Source organism: Rhinolophus hipposideros (assembly GCF_964194185.1).
Source record: "Rhinolophus hipposideros genome assembly, chromosome: 23".
NCBI lineage: Eukaryota > Metazoa > Chordata > Mammalia > Chiroptera > Rhinolophidae > Rhinolophus > Rhinolophus hipposideros.
In genome coordinates, this window is record NC_138069.1 from 15,006,765 (window position 1) to 15,034,468 (window position 27,704).

Here is a 27,704-nt window from a genome sequence, read left to right on the forward strand (position 1 = left end):
TTCAGACAATGAAGGAGCTTGACATGGACTTAGAGATAAGCAAACACAGTGACCTTTGAGCAACACGGTTTAGAGGCGCCCACCTTCCTTCCACACTATAACTACAGTCAGCCCTCTGCATACATAGATTCTCAGTCGCAGAGTTGACCCTTGAACAATGGAGGTTTGAACTGCGTTGGCCAGTTGAACTGCAGTCAATTGAAAAATCTGTATAAGTTTGAACCCATGTTGTTCAACAGTCAACTATACATGGAATGGGCTACAAAGTGGAAAGACTGAGGAACTAAGCGGTTATTAAAAATTTGTTTTCACTTTGGGCTTTTTAATATTTTCTTAAAACAATTTGCTTTTTGTAAAATCACTTAAGTCTTGCAGACCATCCATTTAAGCAATTAATTACCTTCACTGTTATCTGAAAACATTAGATGAATCTAAGCTGTTCTCAGCTGTTTTTGTTTGTTTGTTTGTTTTATTGGGGAACAGTGTGTTTCTCCAGGGCCCATCAGCTCCAAGTCGTTGTCCTTCAATCTAGTTGTGGAGGGCGCAGCTCAGCTCCAAGTCCAGTCGCTGTTTTCAATCTTTGTTGCAGGGGGCGCGGCCCACCATCTCATACGGGAATTGAACCGGCAACCTTGTTGAGAGCCTGCACTCTAACCAACTGAGCCATCCAGCTGTCCTCAGCTGTTTTTTAGTTTTTTTCCCCCCCTTCCGCCTCCCTCCTGCCCCACTCTGTTTATTAAACATTCTCTTCCGCCTCCCCCTTGCCCCACTCTGTTTATTAAACATTAGAATCATTTGGGGGGGGAAACGGAGATTTCTGATTGTTCAGTGTATCATGTACATAGTAATAGTTGCGCACCAAGAGAGAATGACTGATTAACTGATTAATTGTTGTTTTAAAGGTTAAAAACTACAACTAACGCCAGCCATGAAAGATCCAAGTCGCAGCAGTACTAGCCCAAGCATCATCAATGAAGATGTGATTATTAACGGTCATTCTCACGAAGATGACAATCCATTTGCAGAGTACATGTGGATGGAAAATGAAGAGGAATTCAACAGACAAGTTAGTTTTCTGTACAGACATGTTCTTTTTTTTTTTTTAATTGAATTTTTTTTTTGTATTTTATTGGGGAATATTAGGGAACAGTGTGTTTCTCCAGGGCCCATCAACTCCAAGTTGCTGTCCTTCAATCTAGTTGTGGAAGGTGCAGCTCACTGGCCCATGTGGGAATTGAACCAGCAACCCTGTTGTTCAGAGCTCACACTCAAACCAACTGAGCCATCTGGCCGCCCCAGACATGTTCTTTTTCGTACCCCATGAGAGCCCTCAAATAACATACTTGTCCCGAAATGTGTTTTTTATCTGGTTCCTTATACAGAGGGTGCCAAAAAAATGTATGCACATTTTAAGAAAGGAAAAACTGTATTAAGATTACACTAATGGTAAACACTTTGAGCACCTCTTGTAACTGCAGAAGTCAAATGTGACTCGTAACCATCTTTTGTTATCGGTATATATTGAGTATTACAAGTTTAATAGTTTTTTTCCTTTCTTAAAATGTGTATACATTTTTTTGGCAATTTCTGTCTTTGAAATATATGAATGTATGTGCCACCACTTCTGTTTCACCTGGATGCTGATTACTACCAGGTTAGGGAGCTATTTTCATGGTTCCACCCCCGAGATTCAGGAGGACTAGGCAGAGCCCCTGAAACTTGTTTTTTAAAAGTTCCCAGATGGTTCCAGTGAGCAATTCAGGTGTGGAAACTACTGCCCTAACACCAGTCATACTGCTCTGTTGCAGTGAAAGTCACAATAAGAATCAAGAGCAGATGGGCACAAGCGCTAGGGTGCAGAATTGTTCTGTTTTTCACATTAGATTTTCTCAATCTAACCAGCCTCAAAAATCTGATCTCGCTATTCTCTTTAGAGAATTCTCCTACATTGATAAATGTTGTCTTTTATTCCCATATTTCTGGCATCTGTTCCCATCTTCCATCAGTTCCTCCCTGATTATGGCTTTGGTAATAAGTAGCCAGCTTGATTTTACCATGCTAGTCAAGAATAGTCGAGGGTAAAACAGTGAAGTCTTATTTCAGTGAGTCAGTGGGTTTTTGTTTCTTTGTTTTTTAATTACCTGTATCCTGACCGACCCTCTAAAAATATTTTTCAGTCATTTTTGGTAGGCTTAGGGTTTTACAGTGTTAAAGTATCACAAGTAATTCTGGCATGCATTCCTCAATGAGAGCACTCGATTATGTGTTACTTCTTCCCCTCTACCCTCAATGGAAGTATATTCTGCTAAGACAAGTAAAGACTTAGCAAAACCCTAAACAGATCTTCTCAGGTCTTATGGTAAATATTTTCTTTCCTTAGGACACAAGCAGAAGAGGAAATACAACAGTAGTTTTTTAAATGGTTCAAGATAATTTAAGCTGTTCCTAGTGCTGTCTTACCAAGTATGCTATAAATTATCATTTATTTATTATAAATCTAGATAGAAGAGGAGTTATGGGAAGAAGAATTTATTGAACGCTGTTTCCAGGAAATGCTGGAAGAGGAAGAAGAACATGAATGGTTCATTCCAGCACGAGATCTCCCGCAAACTATGGACCAAATCCAAGACCAGTTTAATGACCTTGTCATCAGTGACGGCTCTTCTCTGGAAGATCTTGTGGTAAAAAGTTATTTTTCATCTTTTTTAAACCTAGCTCATCTTTCCCATAAGTGGAAAAGCCAGCAACCATCTGTTTAAGAAGAGTTCTACATCTCTTTCTCCTTCAGAAATTGTACTGCTTTTTACTGTGGAAGCAGAGCCTCCCAGTCTCACTTATGACATGGAGTGACTTCTGGCCACACTCTGGAGTAGTCTGAGACTAACCGACTTCTTTTCACTGCTTTTAGGTTTCATAACTATGTTGCCCTAGGATATGTAAATGTCTTAAAGTATTGAGCCAAAAGACGTACACAGTATGTCTGTGTGACTTGCCTATACTAAAGTAGCTTGATGGAAAGGTGTTGTTCTTCAATTTTGTATTACACATTTGGTGAAATTTGCAAAATTTTATCTGATAGGTAAAATTTTGGAGATTCTTTTTTCCTGAATTCAGGATTTTCATTAACTCCTTTTGGAACTAAGATTTAATAAGGACTTTTACAAGCTCTTTGCAGAAAAGGATAAAAACCTATTTTCACTTTTAATTATCTGAGTGTCTCGTTGCTAATGGTATATTTGTAGTAAAAAGTTTTCTTAGGAATTCTGATAACTTAGCATCAGCACTAGAGTAGAAACTAATGAGTTCCTTCACTAAATTTAAGATAAAATAATTTAAAGTCAGAATGTTAACCTGTCCATATTGACAGTCTAGTTGCTTCTACAAGGTCTCTGGAATTTACCCCTTAAACTCAGAAGTACTTTTTGCAGTTGTCTTCTATTCACTGTTCAGTAATTTCCTAACCTGGCCGTGCATCATAATTACCTATGTAGCATTAATAAGAAAAAAAGTTCCTTAGCTACATCTCAGACCTACAGAATCAATCGTTGAGGCAAGTTTATTTTTAGAAAGTACTCCCGGAGGATACTGCCAGCCTGCCCTATTAGGCATTTGGAAACTGTTCTTCTAAAGGACTGTATATTTACATCGTGCTATAGTGTGTGTTGCAGTGAATGACAGTAACCCATAGAGCAGATTTGTCATCTGAATAGTCTGTTGGGATATGCTTGCTTCTTATGGCTACATAAGTCACTCCACAAATCCTGGTTGCTCTGATGAGTAAAGCCTTTTGCTAGGTATAATGTATAGCTTAAATCTGGAACCAGTATAAATCCATTGTCTAGAAACTGGTTTGTTCAACTTGGTCTATTTGAGATTACTTTAATTCATTCTCATTATTTTGTAGCTGCCAAAGATTGTACATTCAGGAACACTGCTTTTTTAATTTAAACCTCACACTTTTGGGAGGGGGTTGACACAGTGTGAGGGATATAAATGATAAATGTCTTAAGTATTACTTTGTCTTGTGCACTTGAAACTAATAAAAAAATTTTTTAAAATTTTAAAAAAACCTCACACTTTTAAAGTTTATAATATATCTTTCCCTTGAGAGAAGGGAGACTGTCCTGTACGAATAAATGGTGTGTATAGATTATGAAATTAAGATTAAAGTATTGCTCCAATATGTTGTTTAATGTGCTTTGGTCTTAAAGTAAGTGACATAGGGGACTCAGAATCAGTCTAAAAACCTGCCAGCATGCCTACATCTCCGGCCCTGGAATCCATCCTGGTTTCTTTTTGTCTTTTTCAACTTGCATTCCAAGATGCGGTAGAGGAAAATCTTCAGTTATTCCCTATATGCTGACATGTCTGTTTACGAAAGTAAAGATTTAGAGATACAGAATAATCGTGGTACAAGTCTCTAAGACTCTTAGAGACTTTAGCCCATACTTCCCCTAACTGATGCAAAAATGGAGTCTCAGAGAAAGTGACTTTGCCAGGCTCACTTAGGAAGTTAGGAGCAGAACTGGGGTTCCAACTTAGGTCTTCTGACTCCCCATGTAGTTTTCTTTTCCTATTATACACCATGCTTCCTGTGGGAATTAGAATACAGCAATTGTAGAAAGACGACTTTGTGTTTTCAGTGAGGATCATAAAGTAAAATTAATCCATAAACAATTCCTTGTTTAATATTTTTGCATACTATGAGACTTTAAAGAAAGTCAAGTATCATAGTTAAATGAACAGAATTCTTTGTTCTGTGACACCTGTTTTAGTTCATGTGAAGTTAATGGGTTTTTAGTTACACTTAAGTAAACTTAATTCCTACTTTCTCTTTAGAAAGTTAATAACATTTGATACCATACAAATAGGTTACATCCGGTTTCTGCTTTCCCTGCCATAGATTTTTTAGGGTTAAGTTTAACAATCTGAGTTCTTGCTTTTTTATTTTTTGGAAGATGTTTTTGCATGTTGGTCTGGGTTGAATGCTTCTGAGTATCTGAAGCCATCTATTAATGAACTTGCTTTTTTTTTTTTTTTTTATGTACTTATTTTCCAGGTCAAGAGCAATCTGAATCCAAATGCAAAGGAGTTTGTTCCTGGGGTGAAGTACTAAAATATTTGAGTAGACGGGGCCCTCTTTTGGTGGATGTAGCACAATTTCCACACTGTGAAGGCAGTATTAGAAGACTTAATTGTAAAAGCTCTCTCTTGTCACTGTGTTACACTTATGCATTGCCAAAGTTTTGTTAGTCTTGCATGCTTAATAAAAGTGCTGGGACTGTTATTATGTAAAAAGCTGTCAAACATTTACTGAAAATAGAATTGGCCCCATGGCTTGTATGTGAAGACAGCGAGGAAAGAAGCACCAGTCAAGTTGTGACAAAGCACCAAATTAAGAGACCTTTAAATCTTAGTGACTTTTCTTTTGTAAGGCTGAACTGGTCCCTTAGGGTTAATTAACACTTGTTAATGCCTAAACTTTTTTTAAATGAGTAAATTTAAATTAAATTCTGGTTGTTAAGCAAATTTCTCAGTTCAGACTTAAATTTGCATTTGTCCCCATCAAAAAGAATCTTCTGAGGAAGGCTTCTTTGTTAATTTGAAATAATACATTGTAGACAAGTATGTCTGGTTCCTGAGGTTACAAAGTAGTGATCCGATTAGAACTAGTCCTGGCTTCTATGGTATGCTATCATGTGAGAAATACTGAATTCTCCTAATGTTACATCTGAGCAAGTATGTGATTTGAGAATTGCATCTTCCTGAGGAGTCAGTGCATCATAGCTATGCCTGTGTGAAGTCTACCATTTGACCAATCCATAATCCAATTGAATTAAGAAATTGTAACATGTGATTTGAGTGGTGCTTTTCCTTGCTTTAACCATCACTACAATAGTCTGCAGCACAACTTTTCTTTTAACAAAGCTAGAACAGTTTTGGCTTCTTAAACTTCATATTTGGGTAGATTAAGCTGCCATACGTGTTCAGTGTGAATAGTGTTTAAGTTGAAAATATTGTAAAAAAATTATATTTTTTCAAAAATATTTAAAAAAATAAATAATAGTAGAACCGAGCTGATGGTTGTGTTTATTGGTGCTGAATGCAGACTCTCCAGCGGTGATACTCCAGTGTGGGCTCAGTGCCTCAGGACAAGCCTGCTGGCAAGATTTGCTGAGCGAGCAGACTTTATTAGATCCCATTTTGTCAAGTATGTTGTTATGCAAGTATCTGTCCAAAATACAGCAGTCAAATAAACCCCATAGCTCCTTCCATAACCCATGTTGATCACCTCAGAATACAATGTGAGGACAATTGTAGATATCCATGTTAAGAAACTTTGGCTGACCAATATAGTGGTAATTTTACTACTGTAACCTTGATTGGCTTCTACCCCTCACATTGCTGGTCTAATTGGACTGGTTTGCTATTTTCATTCATCTGGATCTTCCCCTTTTCCCCCTCACAAGCTTAGTTATAATATGTTTATGACTAATCTTTATTTGGGATAGGCTGTGGGTCAACAAGCAATTTCCTGGTTCCACACAATTTGGCCTCATAGCCCTACTCAGTTGTTGATAATGCCCTCTGTGCTTTTATTGAGCTTATTGGGCTCAAGATTAAGAAAGCCTTGTAATCAGTTCTTGCTCACCTTCTCTCTGGAGTGTGTGTGTGGGGGGGGGGGGGCACCTGTGTCCCAGTGGTTTTTAATAGCTACTGCAACAAACTAATAAACAGGTTTGTTTTTTTTTTGTTTTTTTTTTTTGTTTTTGAGAGCCCACTGGCCCATGTGGGAATCGAACCGGCAGCCTTCGGAGTTAGGAGCAGGGAGCTCTAACCGCCTGTGCCACCCGGCCGGCCCCTAATAAACAGGTTTTTTAAGAAACTCTGAAGCAGAGATGATCCTGCTTGGTTCTCGTTTTTTTTGGAGCCATGATACAACCAGTCCCCTTTGTTCTCTTGACAGCCCAGTATCACAAGTGGCACAGCAGGCTGCCAAATACATGAGGCTAACAGATCCTTTCTGAACTCAGATGGGGGCAAATAAGTTCATTTCTACATACTGCCAAATTACCATAGTGCAGTATAATTGGAGATTATAAACTTAGGCATTGTAACCTAATGATTAAGAGCAAAGACTAACCAGACTTCCTGGATGGGAATTCAGTGATCCTGAGGAAGTCACTTAACCTTTCTGTGACTTAGTTTCCACCTCTTTAAAATGTAATAACAGTATCTATTTCAGGATTGTGTAATTAATGTACATTAAACGCTTAAGATAGTCCCTGGCACATAGAAAGTTCTATTTAAGTGATTGTTGTTATTGCTGTTAAGGAGTCATCTGGGCTAAACTCGCATTTTGTTGGAACTTTTCTTGTCTGTCTTAGGGAACATGCACATTAAAACTACTTTGATGTTTGGCTAGAGAGCCAGGCTTCTGCATTACAGGTAGAAATGGAAAGTTTCAGAGAATCGCTAACTCCATTTTGAAGTCCTTGGGATAAATGATCACCCCCCCACCCCCCATCAGGGTCTGTATGACATAGTGTTAGGGTAACTGAAGTCATTCTGTTTTCATGTTATGACCATTATTGAAACAAGGTATATGAGAGGATTTTTCCTGTTCTTGTGCTATGTCAGTATTTGTCAACCTTTTCCATGTCATAAAATGTTATTTGTTTAGCATACTGGAGTACAGAGGTGAAGTTGGCTGTCTGTGGCTAGAGTTTGTGGCTCATGGGCTCCAATTGATCCAGCTTCTGCCCAGATACCCAGAAGGCTGAAGGGATCATATGTCAGCATACTTGTCACCTCTCAGTGGCCCACACTTGTTGGGAAGTTCTCTCACTATAAAATAGCTAAGGAGTTCTACTCAAAATCCATATATTGACTTTTTACCCAGTCTACCTTCTATTTTGAAGACACTCAAATAGGTCACAAAAATGGAAACTGAGTAGTTTGCTTTTTCTTTGGTTAATGCATAAGAATTTGTAATTTTTTTCAGCCTTCCCACAAGAGCCATAGACTAACATATCCTACCTTTCCTAGAAGTAATTTTTTAGACTTTGGTGCTCGCAGGCCCAGTTTCTCTACTTTCTGGAGTATCTTCTGGAACTGGAAGCTGGTCTTTTGACCTTGAAGAAAATCCTTTGAAGACTGGGCAGATAGGAATGTATTTCAGAAAGGCAATCCTTTTTACCACGTTCATCCCAATAGGGAAGTCATAGCTCTTGAGGCCGGTAGACATCTCACTGTTGGCGTGGGCTCCGGCTTTCCACTGGATCAGACCTCGTTCTTCTGGGCTCCCTGCAAGAGGATAGTGGTGTCACTTAGCAGGTCCAGCCACCCTCTGTTACTTCCCCTTCCCATTACCTAGTCCAGAGGCAGACTTCTGGAATCGAGTGTCTTTTTTTTTTCTCCCCCCTTCTTCCGCCAGCTCTTGCTGGCTGCCGGCCACTCACGGTGGTACACAGTAGCCCATGGCAGTACCCGGCAGCCCACGGCAACCTCCAGCCTCTCAGCCCAGCTCCAGGGAGAGCTGTTGTTCACAATCTTAGCTGTAGAGGGCGCAGCTCACTGGCCCATGTGGGAATTGAGCCAGCGACCTCCGCATTAGGAACACAGTGCTCCAACCACCTGGGCCACCGAGCCAGCCCCATCGAATGTTTTGATTATCAGATATCTTCTGGTTCTAAAAAGTTGTTAAATCCATGATTTCTCAGCTCCTAACTTGGCCAGAGCTCTAGGGAACCCTAGAGCAGGGGTGTCCAAACTTTTTTCAACGTTTTTCACCAAGGGCCATATGCAGTAAAATACACAAATAGCCGGGCCACTCACTGGAGGTGAAGTACTATTGCCTCACCTGGTTTATTTAAGTAAACTAAATATATTTTTGGAATTTGCTGCGGGCCAATAAAAAATGGATTGTGGGCCACAGTTGGCAGTGGGCTGCAGTTTGGACACCCCTGGCCTAGAGGATACTGGTTATAATTAGTATTTATTGCATATCTGCAGGCTCTATACTAAGTGCTTTAATTTTATCTCATTTCTTCAAAAGACACCTTTAATGGGGTTGCTGGTTAGCTCAATTGGTTAGAGCAAGGTGCTAATAACACCAAGGTTGCTTGTTCGATCCCTGCATGGGCCAGTATGAGCTGTGCCCTCCTTAAAAAAAAAAAAGAAAAAATACACCTTTAAGAGGTAGGTGTAAAGGCACTATTATACAAAATTTTATGATGAAGAAACAGGCAGAAAGGTTAAGTAATTGTCATCTTACATGGGACTAGTCTGTGCTGGACTGATGGGCACCAAATAGTAAAACACTACTAATCAGTACTATTATGATTCCATAGTTTGAAAATAAATTCTTGTTTTTATAATACAAATAATTAAGCTACGTAGTCTTTGGTGGTGGTAGGAATACACAAGAGATTTTTTACAGCTTGGGGAATTCGACCTTAGGGAGTAAAGGAGGAGTGCATATTTGTGAGGTTTTCACAAGAGGGCTGGGGTTAACAAGACTGGCACAGTGTAAATCTAGTGGCGAGAATGAGAGTTCCACATGTTGGCAGCCCAGGCAAAATTGCTTTTAACCCAGTTGTATTTCCTGTCTTATGCTAGCATCTCCTCAAAACAGTGACTTAACACTTTGTTGTTGTTCGTCCCTTTCAGTGTCTAACCCAGGGCCAAGTTGGTAAGTTACTGTAGCATTTGGGGAACTAAATTGACTGTGGATGGGTAAAGGGAAAGAGTAAATGCAAAGTGGTATGTCAGCAAAGTGTGCCCATCAGTTGTGTGAGTCCATGGTTAAGGACTGAGTTCTGAGCCAGCCAGACCTGGGTTTGGGTACAGGTTGTGTGACCTTAAGCAAGTGATTTAACCATTCAGCGTCAGATTCCTCATCAATGTACTCTAAAGGACTGTTGAAGATTATGTGGTATAACATAAGATCCTTGGCAGGGATGGTTCCTGTGGGCAGTTGGGTTGAAGGATGGGGATATGAGGAACTCTTGAGTCCGAGACTGTTAACACTATCTCATTAGCTTAATCCAACTACTCAAATCACAGAGAAGCCCCTCAGTTTATAGCTGCCCACCTGATACCCTCCATCTCCCCAGATTCCTTTGGCATTGAGGCTGCCAATTTTCTGTCTCAGGTCCACAAGATGGGCTGTTCTAGCCCCCAGCCCAGCTTCCTCTAAATGGGGAGAGGTGGGTACCATGATGGGGTACCACCCATCTGTTCAAGGGGTAGCTGCTACCAAGAGCTTCCTTATCATCTGCCACTGTCTAAAATCCCTAAAAGTGCCGGGGATCCCTGGCCCTTCCCCGCCCACACTCCAACCCACCAGCTGTGCACAGCCAGCCTCTTTTTACTCCTGTGCTCTGAATAGACACTTGTATCTTCAGAGGGAAGCAAGTGGGGTCTACAGCTATGTTCAGGCTGGTAAGTGGTGGGGAATGGAGGGCCATTGTCCTGTTACTCCCATCCCTCATCTCCCTGGACTGATGCAGTCTTTAGCCCCTGTCTCCACGGAGCTCTCCCTGATCTTCCAGTTACCCTGAAATCTGCCAGCAGCGCCAGGCAGTGTGCAGTGCTGGGACACAGGCCATAGACTGCATCAGATGGACTTTGTTAAAATCCCAGATTTGCAACGTTTTAAATTTGCAAATACGATCTTCAGTGAATCACTTAATTTCTCTGACTCTGTTTCCTCATATAAAATTGTATTGATAGTCTCCGCCTCACAGGATAGTTTCTGAGAATGAAATGAGATATTCAACTGTATGCCTGACCCATAGCTGTTTGGTAAATGTTACTTACGCTTGATACTAGTTAGAGCATCTGGTAACATTTAGTTTGTATATGTTTACTGGGCACATAAATGTGGTCCAGGAGGGAACGTTCTTAGGGACCCTCACAAAATATCCTCCATAATTCCTGCAAAAAGCCCTAATTGCAAAGAGAAATATTAGGGGCTCTACCAGTAGCCAGTGCATATTAGGAGAGGGTTTTGCCAACAAACTGATCCTACATTAGTATCTGTCCTACTCGAAGAAAGCAAAGGCACCCCTCACCTCAGTGGCTTTCAAGAAATGGAGAGGAAACAACTCACAGGGCCCACAATGACCCCTAACCCCACCCTCTTCCAGACCTGTGAGGTATGTCTGTGTCTCTGGCCAGTGGACTCCCTCCAGCCAGTGGGCACCCCACCAGCCCATCTGTTCCTGCTTCTCCCTTCCTGCAGGGCCTGCATCACATCAGACCTGGCCACAGCTCTGGTTCAGGGGCCATGTGTTGGAGTGCAGAGGAGCCCAGCCTAGTTACCGGTTACCTCACAGGTCTGGTCCGTACCTGGCACTGTGTTGTCCAATACGAAAGCAAGGCACCCACCCACAAACATCTCCGTGGTCAGCAGCACAGTCAGAATCTGGTCCATTTCAGGGATGCCTGTGGAATAGGCCAAGGGCCAATGGGTGTCATGGCCCCATTCGGAGAGCAGAGCGCAGGGACATTCTCCCTACTTGTGGAGCTTGCTGACTTCCTTGAGCAGGTATGGAGCTGGCATGGTACAGACCTCGACTTTCAAGCCTGTCTGCACCTCTGTCTCTCCTACCCTTGGATTCAAATCCAGTTTTGCCAGTTGCTCCTTGTCTTGGGACAAATCATTTAAGCCTCACTTACCTCATCTACGACATGGAGTTGATAATGGTATCTGTCTCGGGAAGCTGTTGTGAAAATTAAATGAGCACATGTAAAGCCCAATACCTGTTCACAGAAAGGACACCTTGCTAATTAATTAGCCTCTCAGCTGCTGATTAACATCCAGAGCTGGGCAGGAATTGTGGTTCTCGCTGTATGGAGCCTTTGAGGGAGGTGGCTGTGTTCAGAGTCGGGCCCACCATACCTCCCCCACCCCTGGTGACAGTCAGACAGATGGGGGCACCTGTGTTGATGGCGCCGGGGTTGGACTCCAGGTAATTTGGCAGCGTGAGCCCGAAGAACATGGAAAATCCGAGCACGAAGAGGTTGCGGGAGGAGTTCATGTCCACGAACTGCAGATTCGACAGCCCCACGGCGGTAATCATGCCTGAGGGCGCAGGAGACCGCTGGAGGCGCTGCGCGGGCCGGGCGGGCTCCACTACTCTGCGACAGCGCTGGGACCCGGCGCTCGCGCGCGGCACTCACCGAATAGGGTGCAGAACATGCCCCCCAAGATGGGGTCAGGGAGCGAAGCGAAGAGGGCCGTGAATTTGCCAATGGTGCCCAGGACCAGCATGATGCCAGCACCGTACTGCACTACTCGCCGGCTGCCGACCTGCCAGGGAGCCAGGGGGCGGGGCTAGAGCCAGGGGGCGGGGCTAGAGCCAGGGGGCGGGGTCGAGAAGGGTGAGTTCCAGGGGCGGGTGGGGCTTGGGACCAGAGCGAGACGCAAATGAGCCAGGGCTTGATGCAAGGCAGGGCCTCTCAAAGAGGGTGAAACTGGGCCAAACTGGGCACTGGCTTGGGGTGGGGCGTGCGGCACAGGAATGGGGGTGGGGTTCTGTGCTGCTCGGGCTCGGCGTGGCACCTTGGTTATTCCCAGGACGCCAATGTTGGGGCTGGACGAGGTGGACCCGTTGCCTGTGCCCAACAGCCCTGCGATAATGCAGCAGATGCCTTCGGTGAAGATGCCCCTGTGAAGAAAGGGAGTGTGAGGGGTGGGGGTGGGGCTTTGGTATAACCTCAGCCCTGGCTTGTGTCCTCTCATCACCCTGGCCTGGCTGCTTGCCTTCTGGGGGCTATGAAAGCTGCAACTATCTGTCTGCAGTACCGCCCACTCCAGGCCAGAGGTAGGTCTGGAAACCAGGAGCCCAGGTCTGAGCACTAGTCCCAGTGCCACTTACTCCCTTAGGCAATTCTGGGCTTCAATTTCGTCATCTGTAAAATGGGAATAAGGGTACCTACCTGTCTCACAGAGTCATTAGTGGATTGCATAAGAGAATGCATACTGAGGAGTAGGCACGTGGAAGGTTGTCAGTGATCGCGGTAGTTTCCCTCAGACTTCATAATCTCCTCAGCTAGTCCCAACACAGTGATGAGAATATCCCCATTTCATAAGTAAGGAGAACGAGGTCTGGAGAGCATAGTGACTTGCCTTAGTCCACACTTTGGGACTCAACCTTGTCCCTACATTTGCTTCCTGAGTGGCCCCAGAGAGGATCAGACACTGGGGAGAGCAGATGGGCATACCTGTTGATAGCATGTACTGGAGGGGGTGGCGCACCAGCCAGGCGGGCACAAGCATAGTAATCTCCAATGGACTCAATGATGCCTGCCAGAGTGGCACTGAACATTCCCAGGACAGCAGCGGCAGTCACTGTGGGCAGGCCCCACTGACCTGGGTGGGGGTGGGGCAGACAGGAGGATGGATGCCGGGCCCCTGGGTGAGCTGGGGAGTGGACTAGGCAGTTTGGGGGTGGGTGGGTGTGGATAAGGGGGTCTCAAGCTAGGGTGGGAGCTGTACAGTTGTGGGAGCTTATTTGGCATCACTCAGAGTCAAGAAGCTGGAGTGAGGCTTTGTCTGAGTGTACAAATTGTGTGTACAGCACACAATACAAGGGCAGCTAATGCTAGTTTTATCATCAGCTAAATTGGGATCAGCAGGGGCCTCATAGATGGTCTCAGTTAGAGGCAGAGGGGCCCAGGTAAGGTCACTCACATGGGTAGGGGATTCGGATCCAGGGTGCAATAGCCATGATGTCCCCTCGGGCATCTGTTCTTGCCTGGAAGCCATAGGCTGTAGGGTCTGTGGGCAGCACGTCCGTCAGGGTCAGGACATAGCAGAGCAGCCACACGGTCATGATGGCCAGCACAATCTGAAGTGGGGAGGGGTGAGGGACACACCAAGGGCGCTGGAGGTCTTGTTCCCAGCTAACCAGCCCCTACCTTATCTCCAGCCCCAGCTCCAGCCTTTGCCCCAGGCCTAGATCCCAACCGCAACGCCTGCTCCAGCCCCTGGCTGGGACCTCGTCTCTACTCTGGTTCTACCAGTAGCGCCCCTGCTGTTCCAGCCTTCGCCCCCACCTTGACCCCCAGACACAGGTCCAACCCCTGCCCTAGCCCCAGCCCCAGCTGCCTGTCAGCAACTCACCGGAAACATCTTGAAAATCTGGATGCGGAAAAGAGTGAGGCCCTTGCCCCAGCGGTAGACAGGCAGCAGGAAGGTGAGGTTGCGCAGGTACTGGGAGAAGAGGACGATCAGGAGAATGGAGCTGGGGGCAGAGGCACATGCGAGAGATGGCTGGTAGGCTGGGCTGGGAGCAGGAGCCAGGACTAAGGGGGAAGCACATGGAGGAGGTAAGGGGGCTGGGGCTGGGCAATGATCAGTCCTGGTACCCACTCACCAAGCTGAGATGCCCCAGTGGGAACCAGCTCTGTCACCAGCAGCTTGGAAGACAGAGAGACCAATAAGAGAGACAGTGGGGGTGACTGTGAGAGGCCCAATGTAGCTGAGCAGTGCCCCAGGCAGCCCCATCAGCCCGATCACCACTTCCACTGTGCTGGACACCATGATTGCACCCTGGACCTGGAAGAGCCAAGATCAATGTAGAAGCTATGATCTCTACATAAAAAAAACGCTCTTGGACCATCCCCTCACATACCCCAATTCAGCAGTGGCTCTCACTCCCATCTAGCTCCCTCCTCAGGTACAGGTCTCTTCTACCCCATGTGCAAACCCACCTCTCGTATCCGTGGGTGCCAGATATGAGAGGTGTTCAGGGGCAGACTCCAGTTTCCGTAGATCTCCTCTGGGGGCAGAGATAGGGACACACACACACATATGAACAGGGAACAGAGACAGAGGGAGAGAAGACGCTGTCATGAATGCACCCTGGTGTCTGGAAAAGTCGCCCAGACTCCAGGCTCCTGGGCCCTCCTCCCCACCACAGACCCCAGAAGTGTGCCCACCTTCTGGGGGGCATTTCCATCTCTCCAGGGCCAGGATGGCTTTGGCTGGAACCAGAAATGCAAAGGCACTAGCTTGGAACAGCGGCAACCTGGAAGGAGAAGCACAGAGCAGCAGGGTGTCGGGCAGGGGCAAAAAGTGGGGAAAGGGGGAGGGGCATAGGGAGAGACAGAGAACCTCTCACAGGTACAGACACACAGAGGAGCAAGGGCAGAGGCACAGCAGAGGGAAGGCATTGAGGTCACAGGCAGGAGTCTAACATTTTGGGGGACCGAGGAAGAAAACCAATGCGGAGAGCCTAGCCCCACAACCTGCCCCTTTCCTTCTCAACACCAGCTCCTGCACTGTGAGAGGCCACATACACGGAAGTGGACAGCTCCATTCTTGCATCCAAGCTCCACTCACAAACTTCCTCCCTCCTCTCACCACATAAATAACCATGTTTTGGCCACCATGGCCTAGGGCTGTGTACACAGGACAGGGGGTCCCCAGGAGGATGGACCATTGAAGAGGCCCACACAGGCGCTGGAAGCAGGGAAGCAGGTGGTCCTGATTACCCCAAGTAGGGCTTAATGAGGGTCACGGTCCCTTAACCCCACAGACTGCTCATCTTTGAGGAGCACCAGGGGCCCAGGGTAGGATCCTAGCTGCGTGGCTCTAAGGCTGGCTTGGGAAAAGAAGCAACAGGTGGGGGCGGATAGCAGCTCTTTTTGTCCCATGAGTCCTCTGAGAGAGACTGCCTGTTCTGCTGTGTGGACTGCTGTGGGGAGAGGGGGAGGGACAGGGGAGGCAGGGCAGCTCACCGGATGCCCAGTGTGGTCTGGATGAGGGTGGTGATGCCTACGCACGTGAAGATGGTACCAATGAGCTGGCTGACCATGTGTTGGTCACGGCCCACACACAGCGCCTCAGCCAGGAGGAAGGGCACAGCGATGGTGCCACTGAAGCATGTCAGGTAATGCTAGAAGGGGGGGGGGAGTGCATGAGGCATGGCCCACGGAGCTCAGAGGGAAACAGGGCCCCAAACAGTTCTCATGCCTGCCTCAGTGGGCCTGTGTCCATGCCACCCTTAGCAATGTACCCACCCAGGACTGACTCTCCCATAGGGGATTCCAGAAGTCTACTGCTCACCTCTCTGGTGATTACTAATCTGCCCCCAAATAATTCCTGCATCATCTGTGGAATGGGCCCTCTTCCCTGTCACTGTCACTCTGCCAAGCAGGTGATACTTGCTCCCAGGGCAGTTAATTCTCTCTCAGGTCCCATACAGCCTCTTCCCCACCCGTTTGGTGACAGTCACTGTAGCTGAACTTAGGTTTCTCTTCCTGTTACCCAAGATAACCTTGGTGGCCAAGGAGGGGGCTGGGATCGCAGGGAGCCTACAGGTGGTGGGGAGTCCCTGGGGGAAGCCCACCTGGAAGCCCAGCAGAATGCACAGGTACCAGGGTGGCACATCTTCGATCTTGTACAACATGTCAGACTTTGGCTCTGTGGGCAGGGCCACCGGCGGGTCCCTTGTGGAGGTCCCTGCTAAGCCCAGGGCCACACGCTGGGGGCAGCAGAGAACAGTAACTTAGGGTGAAGTGTAGACAGTGGTAAAGTCGATTCTGCCCCAGAATCAATCAGGTGCCTGAGTGGCCTGTCAGCTCCTCAGAATGATGTCTGATTCTGGGGTCCTCACCTTCCTCACGGTTCATCTACCCAGCTGGCCCTTGGCCAGGCTATACCTCGCTCCCACTTCACACTGCTCTGTGCAGGGGTGAGTTCACTGTGCTGGCCTCTGGAGTCCTCAGGACCTGGGCATTCTAGCCAAAGGAATGGGCCCCTAAGTCAGGAGGCCTAGGGGGACACCAGGAGAGGGGACCAAGAGGGCTGGAGACTGGACACACCCTCTTGGGACCACTCTGGTCCCACCTCTGCCCTCTGGAAGTCCTTGGGGTGTTACTGTGGGGAAGGGGTAGTTTGGGCGCCTACTGGCCCAAGCTGGAGTCAGTTGGTCCTCAAGCTGAAGTCTTCTTCACCCCCACTGCCGCCCCTATCCTATCCCCCAATTGCCGCATTCAGCCTGAGACGCTCAGTCTTGATCAAGTTCATCAGAAGCTTTGTCTCTGCCCTCCCAGGGAGAAGGTCTATGCAGTCCCTCCAGCCCCCACCCTGCCTGCCGCCACCCAGTTCCCACCCATCCCCAGCACCTGTGTCTGGCCCTCGGGTTCCTCTTGGGCCCTCATCGTTGGGGCATAGGTGTCAGCAGTTCCTGAGGAGAAGAGGGGATGGCTATACGAAGGCAAAGGAGGACTTTACTCCACATATCAGATACTGTTCGAAGTAAATCTGTAACCAGATCCCCAGCTCCAATCGCGATTGCGAAAACAGGATCCTGGGTGGAGGTAATGTATTAACTCTGGCCGTAGTGGAGTGGTAAAAGGCCGCCAAAGCCTCTGCCAGGTACACCTCCGGCACACACCTCAGCTTGCACATGGGACCTGTTCTTGTCTTCCAAGAAAGGGCCATAGTAGGAGGTGAAGTGTAAACAGCCTTGGAAGTTTACCAAGCCCTGGATGAGGAGTAGAAACAGGCACTTACTATGTCACCCTCTGAATGAGGCTTTTCCGCACTGATTAATAACAAGTTAATCATTGTCATCATCATAACTACTCTCATTATCGAGAGATGACTGCATGCCAGGCAATATATGCATTATCATATTTAATCCCAGGTGCTGGGCGCTGTCAACCTCTTTTACAGCTGAGGAAACAGATTAGATGTGATGGGACCAAGTTCACACAGGCAGCAAGGTTGTAGAAAACTGTTCCTAAAATTCAGGTTGAATTCCCACCTTCATGCTGTAAATCATGTATCACATGTGATGAGGCACTGCCGTCCCCACCACCGCAGCTCACCCCTCAGGGTCCCCGAGGCACACAACAGATGAGCTGCTGGAGAAGAAGCTGTGAAGGCTGGCTCAGCCTTGCACGTCCCTCATGTCAGGACGAGGATTGCTTTCCCGTCCTAGCCAGGACAGGCTACGTAACCTGTGGGACCCAGTGCAAAATAAGAATGCAGGGCTCCTGTTACAAAAGGATGATAAATTTTAAGACAGCAACAGCAGAGCATGAAACCGAATGTGGAGTCTTTCTAAGCACTGAGCCCCAGTGCCCAGCCTCTTTCCCTCCTGGCAGGTCCAGTCCAGCCTAGCCATGGGGCCTGGAGCTGACTGAGAGGGCCTGGGAGGTGCCCAGGAGCTGAGGCTCTTCAGCTGGTGCGGGCTGCACCTGCGGTCGGTCTCCGGTTCTGCTCCCCTCAGTGCTGCCCCAGCCCCAGCCCCCCTAGGGCCCACCTACTCTGGGTTGCTCTGCCCAGGGCCAGGCCCTGCTCAGAGGGCCCACAGGCAGCACCACTGTCCAGCTGGGCAGGAGCTTCATGCCACAGCCTTGAATCCATCAGCCTGTCCAGCCTCCAGCCTGTTCCTCTGTCTGCCTGTCCTTTCCTCTCCCTTCTTGGCTTCTGCTTCCAGGTCCCCAAAGTTGTCTGACCAGTTCGAGGCTGTAGAGCTGCTTCTCAGCACTTTCCTCTCCACCCTCTCCTCCCCAGCACTCCTCAGGTGAAGCCCCACCCCTTCCACTCCCCTGGACATTCAATTCAACCCAAATCACTCACTATACACAGAGACAAGGTTGCACATGGTCTCAGGTATAGTCACACAAAGGACCCACAACACGCAGACACAGATACAGAGTCTCTCTAAATCACTCTACATAAACACAGGGCCACATTATGTTCTCCCAGCTCTGCACCTGAAACTGCCAAACCGCCACTGGCTGAGCAGTTCCTTGAGCACTGGCTCCCCTCCAGGAGAGAACCTCTGGGTTCTCTCCTGGGGACTGGGGCCGGGGCAAGGGAGGAGGGGCACCGAGCAGATCCGGAACAGGTGATGGAATGTGGGAGGCTGGGCGGTCAGGGCATGTCTGGGATACCCTCATTCCTCCAGCAATGACCTTCCCCCACCTCAACATCTGAATCCCCTCCCAGCCCTACCATTACTCAGCCTGGGACTTGTGCTGAGCCTTCTTTGTTGTCTAAGCCTTGGTTTCTGTGTGTGTCATCTGGGGATTAGAGTATCTGTTCTGTCCACCTCCCAGGGCTTCGGGGAATCAGAGAGATACTCATAAAGGAAACTGCAAGTTGTAATACCACCTGACTCCAGGTTCCCAGACCCAAGTGGGCCCCAGATAGGGCCCTTTTCTCTATTGCTAAAGGAAGAGCCCCAGGACAAAAGAATTTCTGGAGGGAGTAGAACTTAGAGCCAAGAGGCTGAATCGAGCCTTTTCCAAGAACCCTGCCCCATCCTGCCCCAGATGGGCATGTAGAGCTCAACTATGCCAGTTGGGGTCAGATGCAGAATCTAGAAAGTGAGCAGCCTCTGGGCATAGACCCAGTGAGACTAGTGTTTTGGGAGGTGTACCAATACCACCATGTGGTCCAGTAGGTGTGTCCACAAGGTGGCCTGCTTATGGAGGTTTCCATGGGTTTTTTTTCTCTCCTGACAGATCTGTGGTTTCACCGTTCTCATAACTGGATCCATATGTCTTTGACTGCTCGTTGACATTTCCAACCATGACAGATCTCATTTACCTCTGGAAAATTGTGAGAGTGTGTATTTGGCTCTCTAGGAGCGACATTAGCAGAAACACCAATGTCTGTCCTTTCAACCGCCAAGCACCTTTTGCAGAGAAGGAATGGAGGTTATTGGGTTTTATTTGAGTCCTGTGGGGAGGGCCTCCACCCTCCTAGAGCTGGAGAAGGGAGGGAGAGTGACAACACAGAAGAGCAAGGCCTCTCTGCCCTGGGGCAGCCTGCAGAAAGGAATGGGGCAAATCCAGAAGCCCATCCTTCTCCCCTCTTCAGGGGCGACCACAAAGGGGAAGGAGGAGTTAGACTAGAGCTCTGTCCTTGTGACTGGTGCCTCTTCTGAGCAGGGCCCATGGAAGCCTTCACACAGCAATGCCTTCAGAGCCCCTTGGCCTTGTTGGTGGGCTTCATAGATCTGGTCTTCTCCAAACTCCCCCAGGTAGTGCAAACACATCACGGAGAGCCTAGAGGAGCCCAGCAGGAGCCTCAGATCTGGCCAGCCTACAGGAGGCAGCCTAAGGCTCCAAGGGCTCCATCCCACTCCCACCCTCCTGTCGTACCTCGTGGGCCAGGGGCCCCCTGTGATCATCACACTGATGCTTGGCTCCTACCCATAGCTAAGTCCTGGGCCCGTGAGACGTTTTACCTGGTTCACTTCTCGGACTCCATAGCTGGAGGCAGTGGGGAGGAGAGCAACACAGCATTAGTGAGACCTCTGCCAGCAGGGGACTCATTTCCATATGAAGCTGTGCACACTGGGCATTTGCTGAATGTAGTGCCCAGATTCTGATCTTCCTTATGGAAAACTGAGGACCAGAGAGGGGAAGCTCCGGGCCCACAATCACACAATGACCTGTCCCCTGGCCACCTACTCTTCTAGTTGCTCCCAGCTCCAAAGCTCAGAGTTGGTCCCAGCCAGTCCCCTACCTTGCACCAGAGCCCTAGTGGAGTGTGTGTGTGGAGTGTGAGTGCAAGAGTGGGAACCTCCACCCGACAGCCCTGCCCCTGGAGGAAGGAGGTAGGGACCAGATTTTCAACTCACTCCTGCCAGGTCTGGGAGCAGCTCCGGTCCAGGACGTCTGTGTATTCTGATTCACTCAGCTCCCGACGCCCCCCAGAGTCTGGGGTATGAAGCTTGGCCTCTGCCTTTGCCAGATGTTGCCACATCTGGAACAAGGAGGGGCTAAGAGCCAGGGCTTTGGGACTGCTCGGCGTGGGGGAGGGGAGGATAGGAGCCAGGGTCTCTGGGGGAGAATGAGGTGACAAGGAAGCCTTTTGAGCAGGAAGCACCTGTGAGGCAGGCTTCATGACCCTCTCCCAGGTTCCAAAGCTGGGACTGAGCCAGCTGAGGCAGGATTCACTTTCCTGGGGTGGTGTAGGTGGATGGGAAATGCTGAGGTGGAAGGTTAGGCCTGGGCACTGGGGCCTCTCCCCCGGTTTATAAGTGCCCATCAGTGCATGCTATTTTAAACCACAAGAATAAGGAAAGAAAAAATATATATACCCATCTTCAATGACACGTGTACTCATAGGCCCCTTCCCTCCCACCGACACAATCAGGCACGCTTGATAGGTCTGTTTGTGAGCTCAGACACACACACACTCATATACAGGAGCTTGGCACACATGCACATACTCCAGTGCTCCTCAGTCAGGTTTCAGGAAGGAGTCCAGACCTGAGGATGGGCCTGGAAAAGGAGTCTGGTGACTCCCTGGGGTCTCAAGGTACTGTGGGTTGTCGCAGATTGCTTGGTCTCTTTGGGCAGACAGATGGGTCAACTGAGGCATGGAGGTTCTGGTGAGGTGAAGATGCCAATATCATGGAAGTCTGAGTCTAGCTGGATGACTGGGGGTGGGGCTTTGGGGCTCAAAGGCCAGTGGTACTATCTGAGGTAGATGGAGGGGTCTGGCTTGAGGAGGCACCTGGGCAGGGGAACTGCTGGGGGAGAAACTCACCTGGTAGGAGACCGCCTTGCAGGCATCACAACGCAGATGAGCTGGCATATGAGCCGAATACTTCTCCTCATCGTCCAGCTCTGGGGCAGTGGCTGTGAGCGGGGCATTGTCCCCCAGGCCTCCTGGGATAGCCCAGGCTCCCAGCAACAGCAGTAGCAGCGGCAGTGACAGCCTCATGGTCCGTGGAGCAGCTCAGTGAGCATGGGCTGTGGCTGGGATGCAGGTGTATGCATGAGTGCAGCGGGGGATGTCCCAGAACACCTGACCCAGACCAATGGGGAACCGACACTTCACCCCTCATCTTTTCCCTTCCCCCAGGAAATGCCACGTGTGCACCTCCTCTAGTGGGACTGTGGCGCCAGCCAACTCAGCTCCATTTCACAGATAGAGAACAATGAGGCAAGGAGAGGGCCTGATCCTGGCAAGGACACATGTGGGCTGATACCTCCCACATCCTGGGATCAGGCCACATGGCAGGCACCTTAGGGGAGGAGGTGGTTGGTAACTGTCATATTTATTCTACCCCTGAGGACACAAAGTCTTGAAGAGAGGTGACAAATCCAAGGCCACACAGCTTGAGGGGCCTTGCTGAAATTGGAACCCAAGCCTGATTGACCCCAAAGCCCACTGGCCAGTGGCCACCAGGAGGAATGAGGCCACAGGCATGGTTACTAGCCTAAGGCTCCCTCCCTGAGAAGCAAATTCACTGAGGCAGAGACAACCCGGTGTATAAAAGACACACATAATCTCCTCCCCTGAGCCCTAGGGTCCCCTTCCCCCCCAGGTTGTACCCAGGCATGAAAGGATATTGATTGTGGGTTGTTAAGGGGCAATGGCAGTAAATCAGACACCTTACACCAGTTGTTCCATCCATCATAGCTCATTAGGTCAGTGATTTATTGCATACCAGGATGAGGTGAGGGGCCTAGGGCCCTCAATGTCATCAGGTCACACAAGAAGATGTCCAGGTTTTTCTAACTCATTGTTCTCCCAGTCAGCTTCCGGTTGAAGACAGTGGGACAGGAACTCCAAGGGACCTGGGCCCCCCAGGGACTCCCAGGGGCCTGGAACTTAAGGAAGGCATCAATCTCCATCCCTAATACTGCTTCTTCTTCCCCAAACTCATCATATCACATATCTGTCCAGCAAGGCCTACATACTTCAAGCTTAGAACGACTCACAGGCAGAATACCTCCCACCCCATGCATCTCCCTCTGCCCTCAGAAGTTCCTGGAATCTCAGGGCAACTGGAACACAGGCTCTGGGTCTTGTCCTTTCCTATGCTGTGACCAGCCTGCAGAACCAGCACCTCTTGGCATGGTTGCCACATCTGTTACTAGGGAAGTGGAGTCAGCTGAGGGCTCCAAGTCTCTGGCTTTCCCCACACAGGGGCATCCTTTCTATTGCCAGCCCAGACCCACCCTCCACCCCACCCAGAGGGGTCAAGAGGCTCCTCTGGGACAAAAGCTCAATTCCCACTGCTCATAAGTCCTTCCTGATGCCTCACTTCATCTGCCCCCCACAATGGGTGGGAATGGCTGAAGCCCCCACTCCTGGTCCCAGGATGAGCCAGCTCAGCTTTGAGGACTTTGAGAAGCCAAGTCAGAGGCTGAGGTTAAGGGGAGAAGAATGGGTGAGGCTCCTGGCTGAGGACTGTAGCCACCTCCCCCCAGCACTCTTACCACTAACCCCAGGCTGACTCTCCACAGCCCCTCCCGTATTACTTCCCTGCTCCATCTCCACCTGCTGTCCTACAGATCCTTCTCAGACTCAGCCTGGCCTGGCTGCACTAGCCACTTCCCCCCACAGCCTGCCAGATCAAGGCTCAGATCCTCTTCTAAAGAATAACAGATTTGATAGCCAGTCCTTCTCCCGCCATCCTGCTGGCGCTTGGCGCTCACTAGCCTGCTCCACCTCAGCTGGGCCCACCTTCAGGGAGGGACAGACAACTCACTACCTGAGGGGAGACCTGTCCCCTGCTGCTCCCAATTTCTGCTGCCCCAATACCCCCTCAGGTCAGCTCCTGGCGAAAGTCCTGAGACATCTCACTTTTACATACACACACATATACACGCACACACAGACAAACACACCACACTTCACCCTGGGAATGCTTGGGAAAGGGGTATACAATTTTCCTGGGGAAGGAAGTATGCAGCCACTTCCTGAGCTCCAGCTCCATCAGCCCTGGGGTTCGCTGATACATTCTCTTAAGGTAACTTCCGTTCTGAAGACTGGATAAGATGAGTAAAAGTAAAAGGTGACAGAAGGAAAGAAGGGCAGGGGACTGGATGCCAGAACCTTCAAGGCCATGAACAGGCCCCAAGACTATGGGGATCAGGTCCTGAGGCCTCACACAGGGAACAAGGAGCCCTTGCAGGGCTGGGTAGGACCCGAGCTTGTGGGTGGAGCACAGAGAAGCAGAGGAGGTGCGGGACTGGGGATCCCACTCACAGGCAAGTAATACATCCCGTCCAGGGGCCCTGCCTCAGAGGGTAGCTGGGTGCCGCTGAAGGCCGGCGGGCCCGGGGATGGAGGCAGTGAGAGGCCAGGGATAGGCCCATAGGAGGGCGGGAAGAGGCTGGGGCCCAAGGCCAGCGAGGTGTAGACTCGTCGGGGTGGCCCCAGGGGCGACGGCGGCAGCAGCACCTCCACGTACTGCCCGCTCTCCGGGTCGAAGAGCAGCCTTAGCCGAGGCTGCCGCGGCGCTTCCACAAAGTAGTAGCGGCCGCTCTCGGGGTCCACCAGGACCTTCCCCGGGTGCGCGGCCCCGGGCGGCCTGCGCACCCCCTGGGAGGGGCCTTCCGGGGACCGGTCCATAGGAGGCGCTGAAGCAGCGCGGGGCTGGGGCGGGGCGGTTCTGCTCGCCAACGCCTGGGACTCCCGCGGGACAGGAGACTGGACTGCAGTCGCAGGCTCGGGAGCCGATGGGGGCGTCTCCCACTTGGGTGCTATCCCAGGACTCGAGCTAGGGTGCTCCCGAGGGGAGCTGGGGCGGGATGATCCGGGTGGTTGGGCGCCTGCTGGCCCTATGGGCGACAGCTGGGGTAAGGTGCGAGCGCCACCTAGAGGACTGGTCCGACCCCCGCCGTCGGGGACAAGGCACTGGGCCTCCGCTACCCTGTTCTCTCCTCCGGGACCGCGCCCCAGGACTCGTCGGATTCCCTCCGGCTGGCGTCCCAAGGCCAGGGCACCAGGCAGGCGGATCTCAGTGCGCGCGAAGGGTTTCGCCGTGCTGTTCTCGGCCCTCCGCCGCAGGACCCCGTTGGGCTGCGAAGCGTCCCGGGGGACTGTTTTGGGGGACGGCTCTGGGGGCTCGTAGGGGTGCGACACGACGGGCAGAAAGTCCTTGAGATAAACGGAAGTGTAGTGAGCCGGGGCGGGGGTCCCTAGCGCCTGGAGCTCTAGCGTCTCAGATGCGCCGCCCTCCTCCCGGCGGGGGTCCTCAAGAGGCGCAGGCCCTGAGCCTGGGGTTCCCGCAGGGAAGCTCGGCGCGTAGGTGGTCTTCACCATCTTGCGCACGTCGCGGGGCCGCGGAATCGCCACGCGCAGGCGTCCTGAGGCCGCTTCTCCAGGGCCCACAGCTTCCGGGAGCGGCGCACTGGCGTCCACCGGGCCCACGAGGCGACTGAGGGGCAGCTCGGGTGCAAGCACATCTGGCGACGGCTGACTGCCTCGGAAGGTAAGATCCGGCATCTCTCTCGTAGACTGACCCTGACCCTCTGGATTCCGGGGTGCAGGTGGCGTGGGCGGCGTCAGCTTCTCCGGGCCTAGACCATTCAGAGCTTCCCGCGTAGAGACTATCGATGAGCCGGGTATTGTGGGATCCCACGTCTCTTGGGGCGATGGGCTCCACGTCTCAATAGGACGATGTGGAGCCTCCCAAGAGGACAAGGCCAGAGGGGATGGGCTCCTACTCCCCTGTATCGTATCCCCGACTACCGGATGCGGAACGTCCCACTGGGAAGGAGCTTCGGGGGATGGGCTTCTTGCCTTGGCAACACCCAGATTCCACTGGGAAAGGGTCGGAGGGGAAGGGCTGCTTCTGCTGACAGATTCCTCGACGGTGGGCTCCTGATTTTCCCATGCGGAGGACGCCTCGGGGAAGGACGGGCTACTACCCGTCCTTGGAATAGCCCGATTCCACAGGGACAGGTTCTGGGGGGACGGGCAGTGAAAACCTCGTACCGTCCCATTTGGAGCTTGCCACGGCGGAGACGGGTTCCTTGGCTTCACGGCCTTCCTCAGAGCTTCCCAGGAGTCCCTGGACTCGAAAGGCGGACTCTGTGGCCTCAGGACGGTTTGACCCGGAGTTTCTCCCGGGAACCTAGTCTTGAGTTCCTTATTGTGCGTCTCCTGGGTCTTCTCCCCGGACTGCAGGAAGATGCTGGAACTAACCGGACCCAGCGGCTCAGTCCCGGGCGCGGGCTTGTCGCGCCGAATCGCGCGTTCGCGGAGGCTGGGCCACGGTCGTGGGGCCCTAGCGGGGGCTGAACTATAATGCACGCGAGGTGGCCGAGACCGGGTATCTTCCTGGATCATTCGGGTACTGAGAGCTGTTTTCCGGGTCTCAGGCTCTGGCCGCTCCGTGAGCTCGGAGGTGACGCTGCTTGGGGCAGGGGCCGCGGGGCTCAGTTTTCTGGCCAGTGCCGTCTGCACGAGGCCTGCGGCGGCCTGCAGGCGGCCCAGAGACTCATCCAGGGAGCCGGTGCGCAGGAGCAGTGGGGGGCGCGGCGCGCCGGCCTCCCGTGGGGGACTCCGGTGCCGGGGGCGCAGCTGGATCTGACGCTTGGGCACCGTCCGAGGCCTGGCGGGCGCGGCACGCTCCTCCAGTGTCACCTCCACACACTCGAACTGCGCTGGACTCGGACCACGGGGCCGCAGCTCCAGGTAAGTGGCCCAGCGGGAGCCACCGTCTGTGGCCTGGGGCTGCGGTGCGGCGGGGGCGGGCGACGCGGGCCGAGGCGGAGAGAAGCGATGGAAAGTCCTCGCGGTGAGCTGTTGCACCTCACCATCCGCCGAGTCCGAGGGGCTGAACAGGGCCCCGGCGCCGAAGATGACTTCCATCTCCCCCAACGGCAGCATGCGCAGCTGGGGCTGGGGTGGGCGCGAGCCCGCGCCTCGCGGGAAACCCGAGCCGGGCCCGAGCTGCTGGCGGCTATTCTGGGCGCTGACGGACAGGCAAGGCTGTGCGCCCGCCCCCAGCGCAGAGGCCACCCGGGGCCAATTCGCCCGGCCCTCTACGACCGGCCCAATGTCTGGGGGCTCTGGAGAACCCGGAGCTGTGTGGTAGGAGCCTGACGAACTGGAGGAGTCCTGGCGCCGCGCGGGGGCCGTGGGCCCCAGAGCTGAGAGCCCGGGGAGGGCTGGCGGGGCGAGCGCGTTCAGCATGGTGGGCCCGGACGCCGCGCACTACCTCCCTCGCATTCGCCTCCGCCGATGCCGCGGGCGCCCGCACTGTCCCCGCCCCGTCCGCGGATGCCGTGGGATCACCGCTCCTTAAAGCGGCCGCGTCTACTCCCGAGCCAGCGGCGTTACCAGGAGAGACCTGGGTCCTGGGCCTTACCCTCCCAAGCCCCTTCTCAGGAGCTGGCTGGAGAGCCTGGGTACTCAGGCTTTGGCTGACAGGAAGGTGAGGGGAAGACAGGTGTCCAACTTGGAGCCAGGAGCTAGGCCCACCCAACTCTCCTTCTCATCACAGGTGAGGAAACTAAGGTTGCGTGGGGACCTGAGGTCAAGCACTATGGCGTGTGGATCAGAGTGAGCTGGGGAATCAGACCTTCAGGCCAAGGAGCTCAGGTCTCGTTAGCAGTTTCATTTCCTTCTCAGCCCTCAGCACCTTTCCTTTCCACCACCGAAGGGCACCCTTCCTCCCTGGCCCTGTCATCCCATCCCAGCTGGAGCTCACAAGAGGGCACCCATTTTCCTAAACCGTCATGCCACCATCTTTGATAAAGCAGCATAGCTTGGAGGGCTCCCCCTACTCCAGAGTTGTGCTGGGGCCTCAGAAAGTTGCTGTCTCTGGCTGGACCCATTACCTGTAGTGGGAACCTATTGGAAGGGGCTGCAGTAGGCAACTCTTTTACAGGCTGCCTTGGCAACCAGAACAAGCCCTGGATGCTGATGTGGGGTCTTTTAGGAACCTCTGGGGTAGCAGTGGTCCCCTCTT

General features: G+C 51.1%; 4 protein-coding genes across 6 annotated transcripts in view; 1 reads left to right on the forward strand and 3 right to left on the reverse strand.

The window, feature by feature from the left end:
- Positions 1–6,076, forward strand: part of PAIP2 (poly(A) binding protein interacting protein 2) — an 18,240-nt gene extending 12,164 nt beyond the window's left edge. The window contains exons 2-4 of the mRNA XM_081036087.1: positions 903–1,066; positions 2,502–2,681; positions 5,060–6,076. Of these exons, the coding sequence (XP_080892213.1) occupies positions 929–1,066; positions 2,502–2,681; positions 5,060–5,116 (375 nt within the window). The 5' untranslated portion in view covers positions 903–928 and the 3' untranslated portion in view covers positions 5,117–6,076. The remainder of the gene's footprint in view (positions 1–902; positions 1,067–2,501; positions 2,682–5,059) is intronic.
- SLC23A1 (solute carrier family 23 member 1) lies at positions 4,175–18,449 on the reverse strand (the record flags this gene model as incomplete). Of its 3 annotated transcripts, none has more annotated exons than XM_081036085.1 (16): positions 4,175–4,592; positions 8,041–8,307; positions 11,356–11,451; positions 11,948–12,091; positions 12,190–12,319; positions 12,572–12,677; positions 13,234–13,381; positions 13,703–13,859; positions 14,135–14,255; positions 14,388–14,569; positions 14,725–14,792; positions 14,953–15,041; positions 15,754–15,911; positions 16,365–16,499; positions 17,143–17,204; positions 18,292–18,449. In XM_081036085.1, 15 exons carry the CDS (start codon positions 18,389–18,391, stop codon positions 8,060–8,062), a joined length of 1,944 nt encoding a protein of 647 aa, XP_080892211.1. In that variant the 3' UTR covers positions 4,175–4,592; positions 8,041–8,059. The 3 variants fall into 3 exon arrangements, with proteins under 3 accessions (XP_080892211.1, XP_080892210.1, XP_080892212.1); XM_081036084.1 differs by lacking the exon at positions 4,175–4,592 and adding an exon at positions 6,063–6,231; XM_081036086.1 differs by lacking the exon at positions 4,175–4,592 and having other exon boundaries at positions 6,495–8,307; positions 18,288–18,372.
- Positions 18,450–19,886: 1,437 nt separating this feature from the next.
- Positions 19,887–21,738, reverse strand: MZB1 (marginal zone B and B1 cell specific protein; the record flags this gene model as incomplete). Its single annotated transcript, XM_081035566.1, is given in 5 exon segments — positions 19,887–20,043; positions 20,140–20,186; positions 20,190–20,250; positions 20,622–20,746; positions 21,536–21,738. Coding segments are annotated over 5 exon segments (567 nt in total). The 5' UTR covers positions 21,713–21,738.
- A 669-nt stretch (positions 21,739–22,407) lies between these two features.
- On the reverse strand, positions 22,408–26,938 carry PROB1 (proline rich basic protein 1). Its single transcript, XM_081034949.1, has one exon. It carries the CDS (start codon positions 26,924–26,926, stop codon positions 23,888–23,890), a length of 3,039 nt encoding a protein of 1,012 aa, XP_080891075.1. The 5' UTR covers positions 26,927–26,938; the 3' UTR covers positions 22,408–23,887.
- Positions 26,939–27,704: the final 766 nt, after the last annotated feature.

Excerpts from the sequence above, each read along its gene's own strand:
- PROB1 (XM_081034949.1), bottom strand. The coding sequence starts at position 26,926 with ATGCTGAACGCGCTCGCCCCGCCAGCCCTCCCCGGGCTCTCAGCTCTG.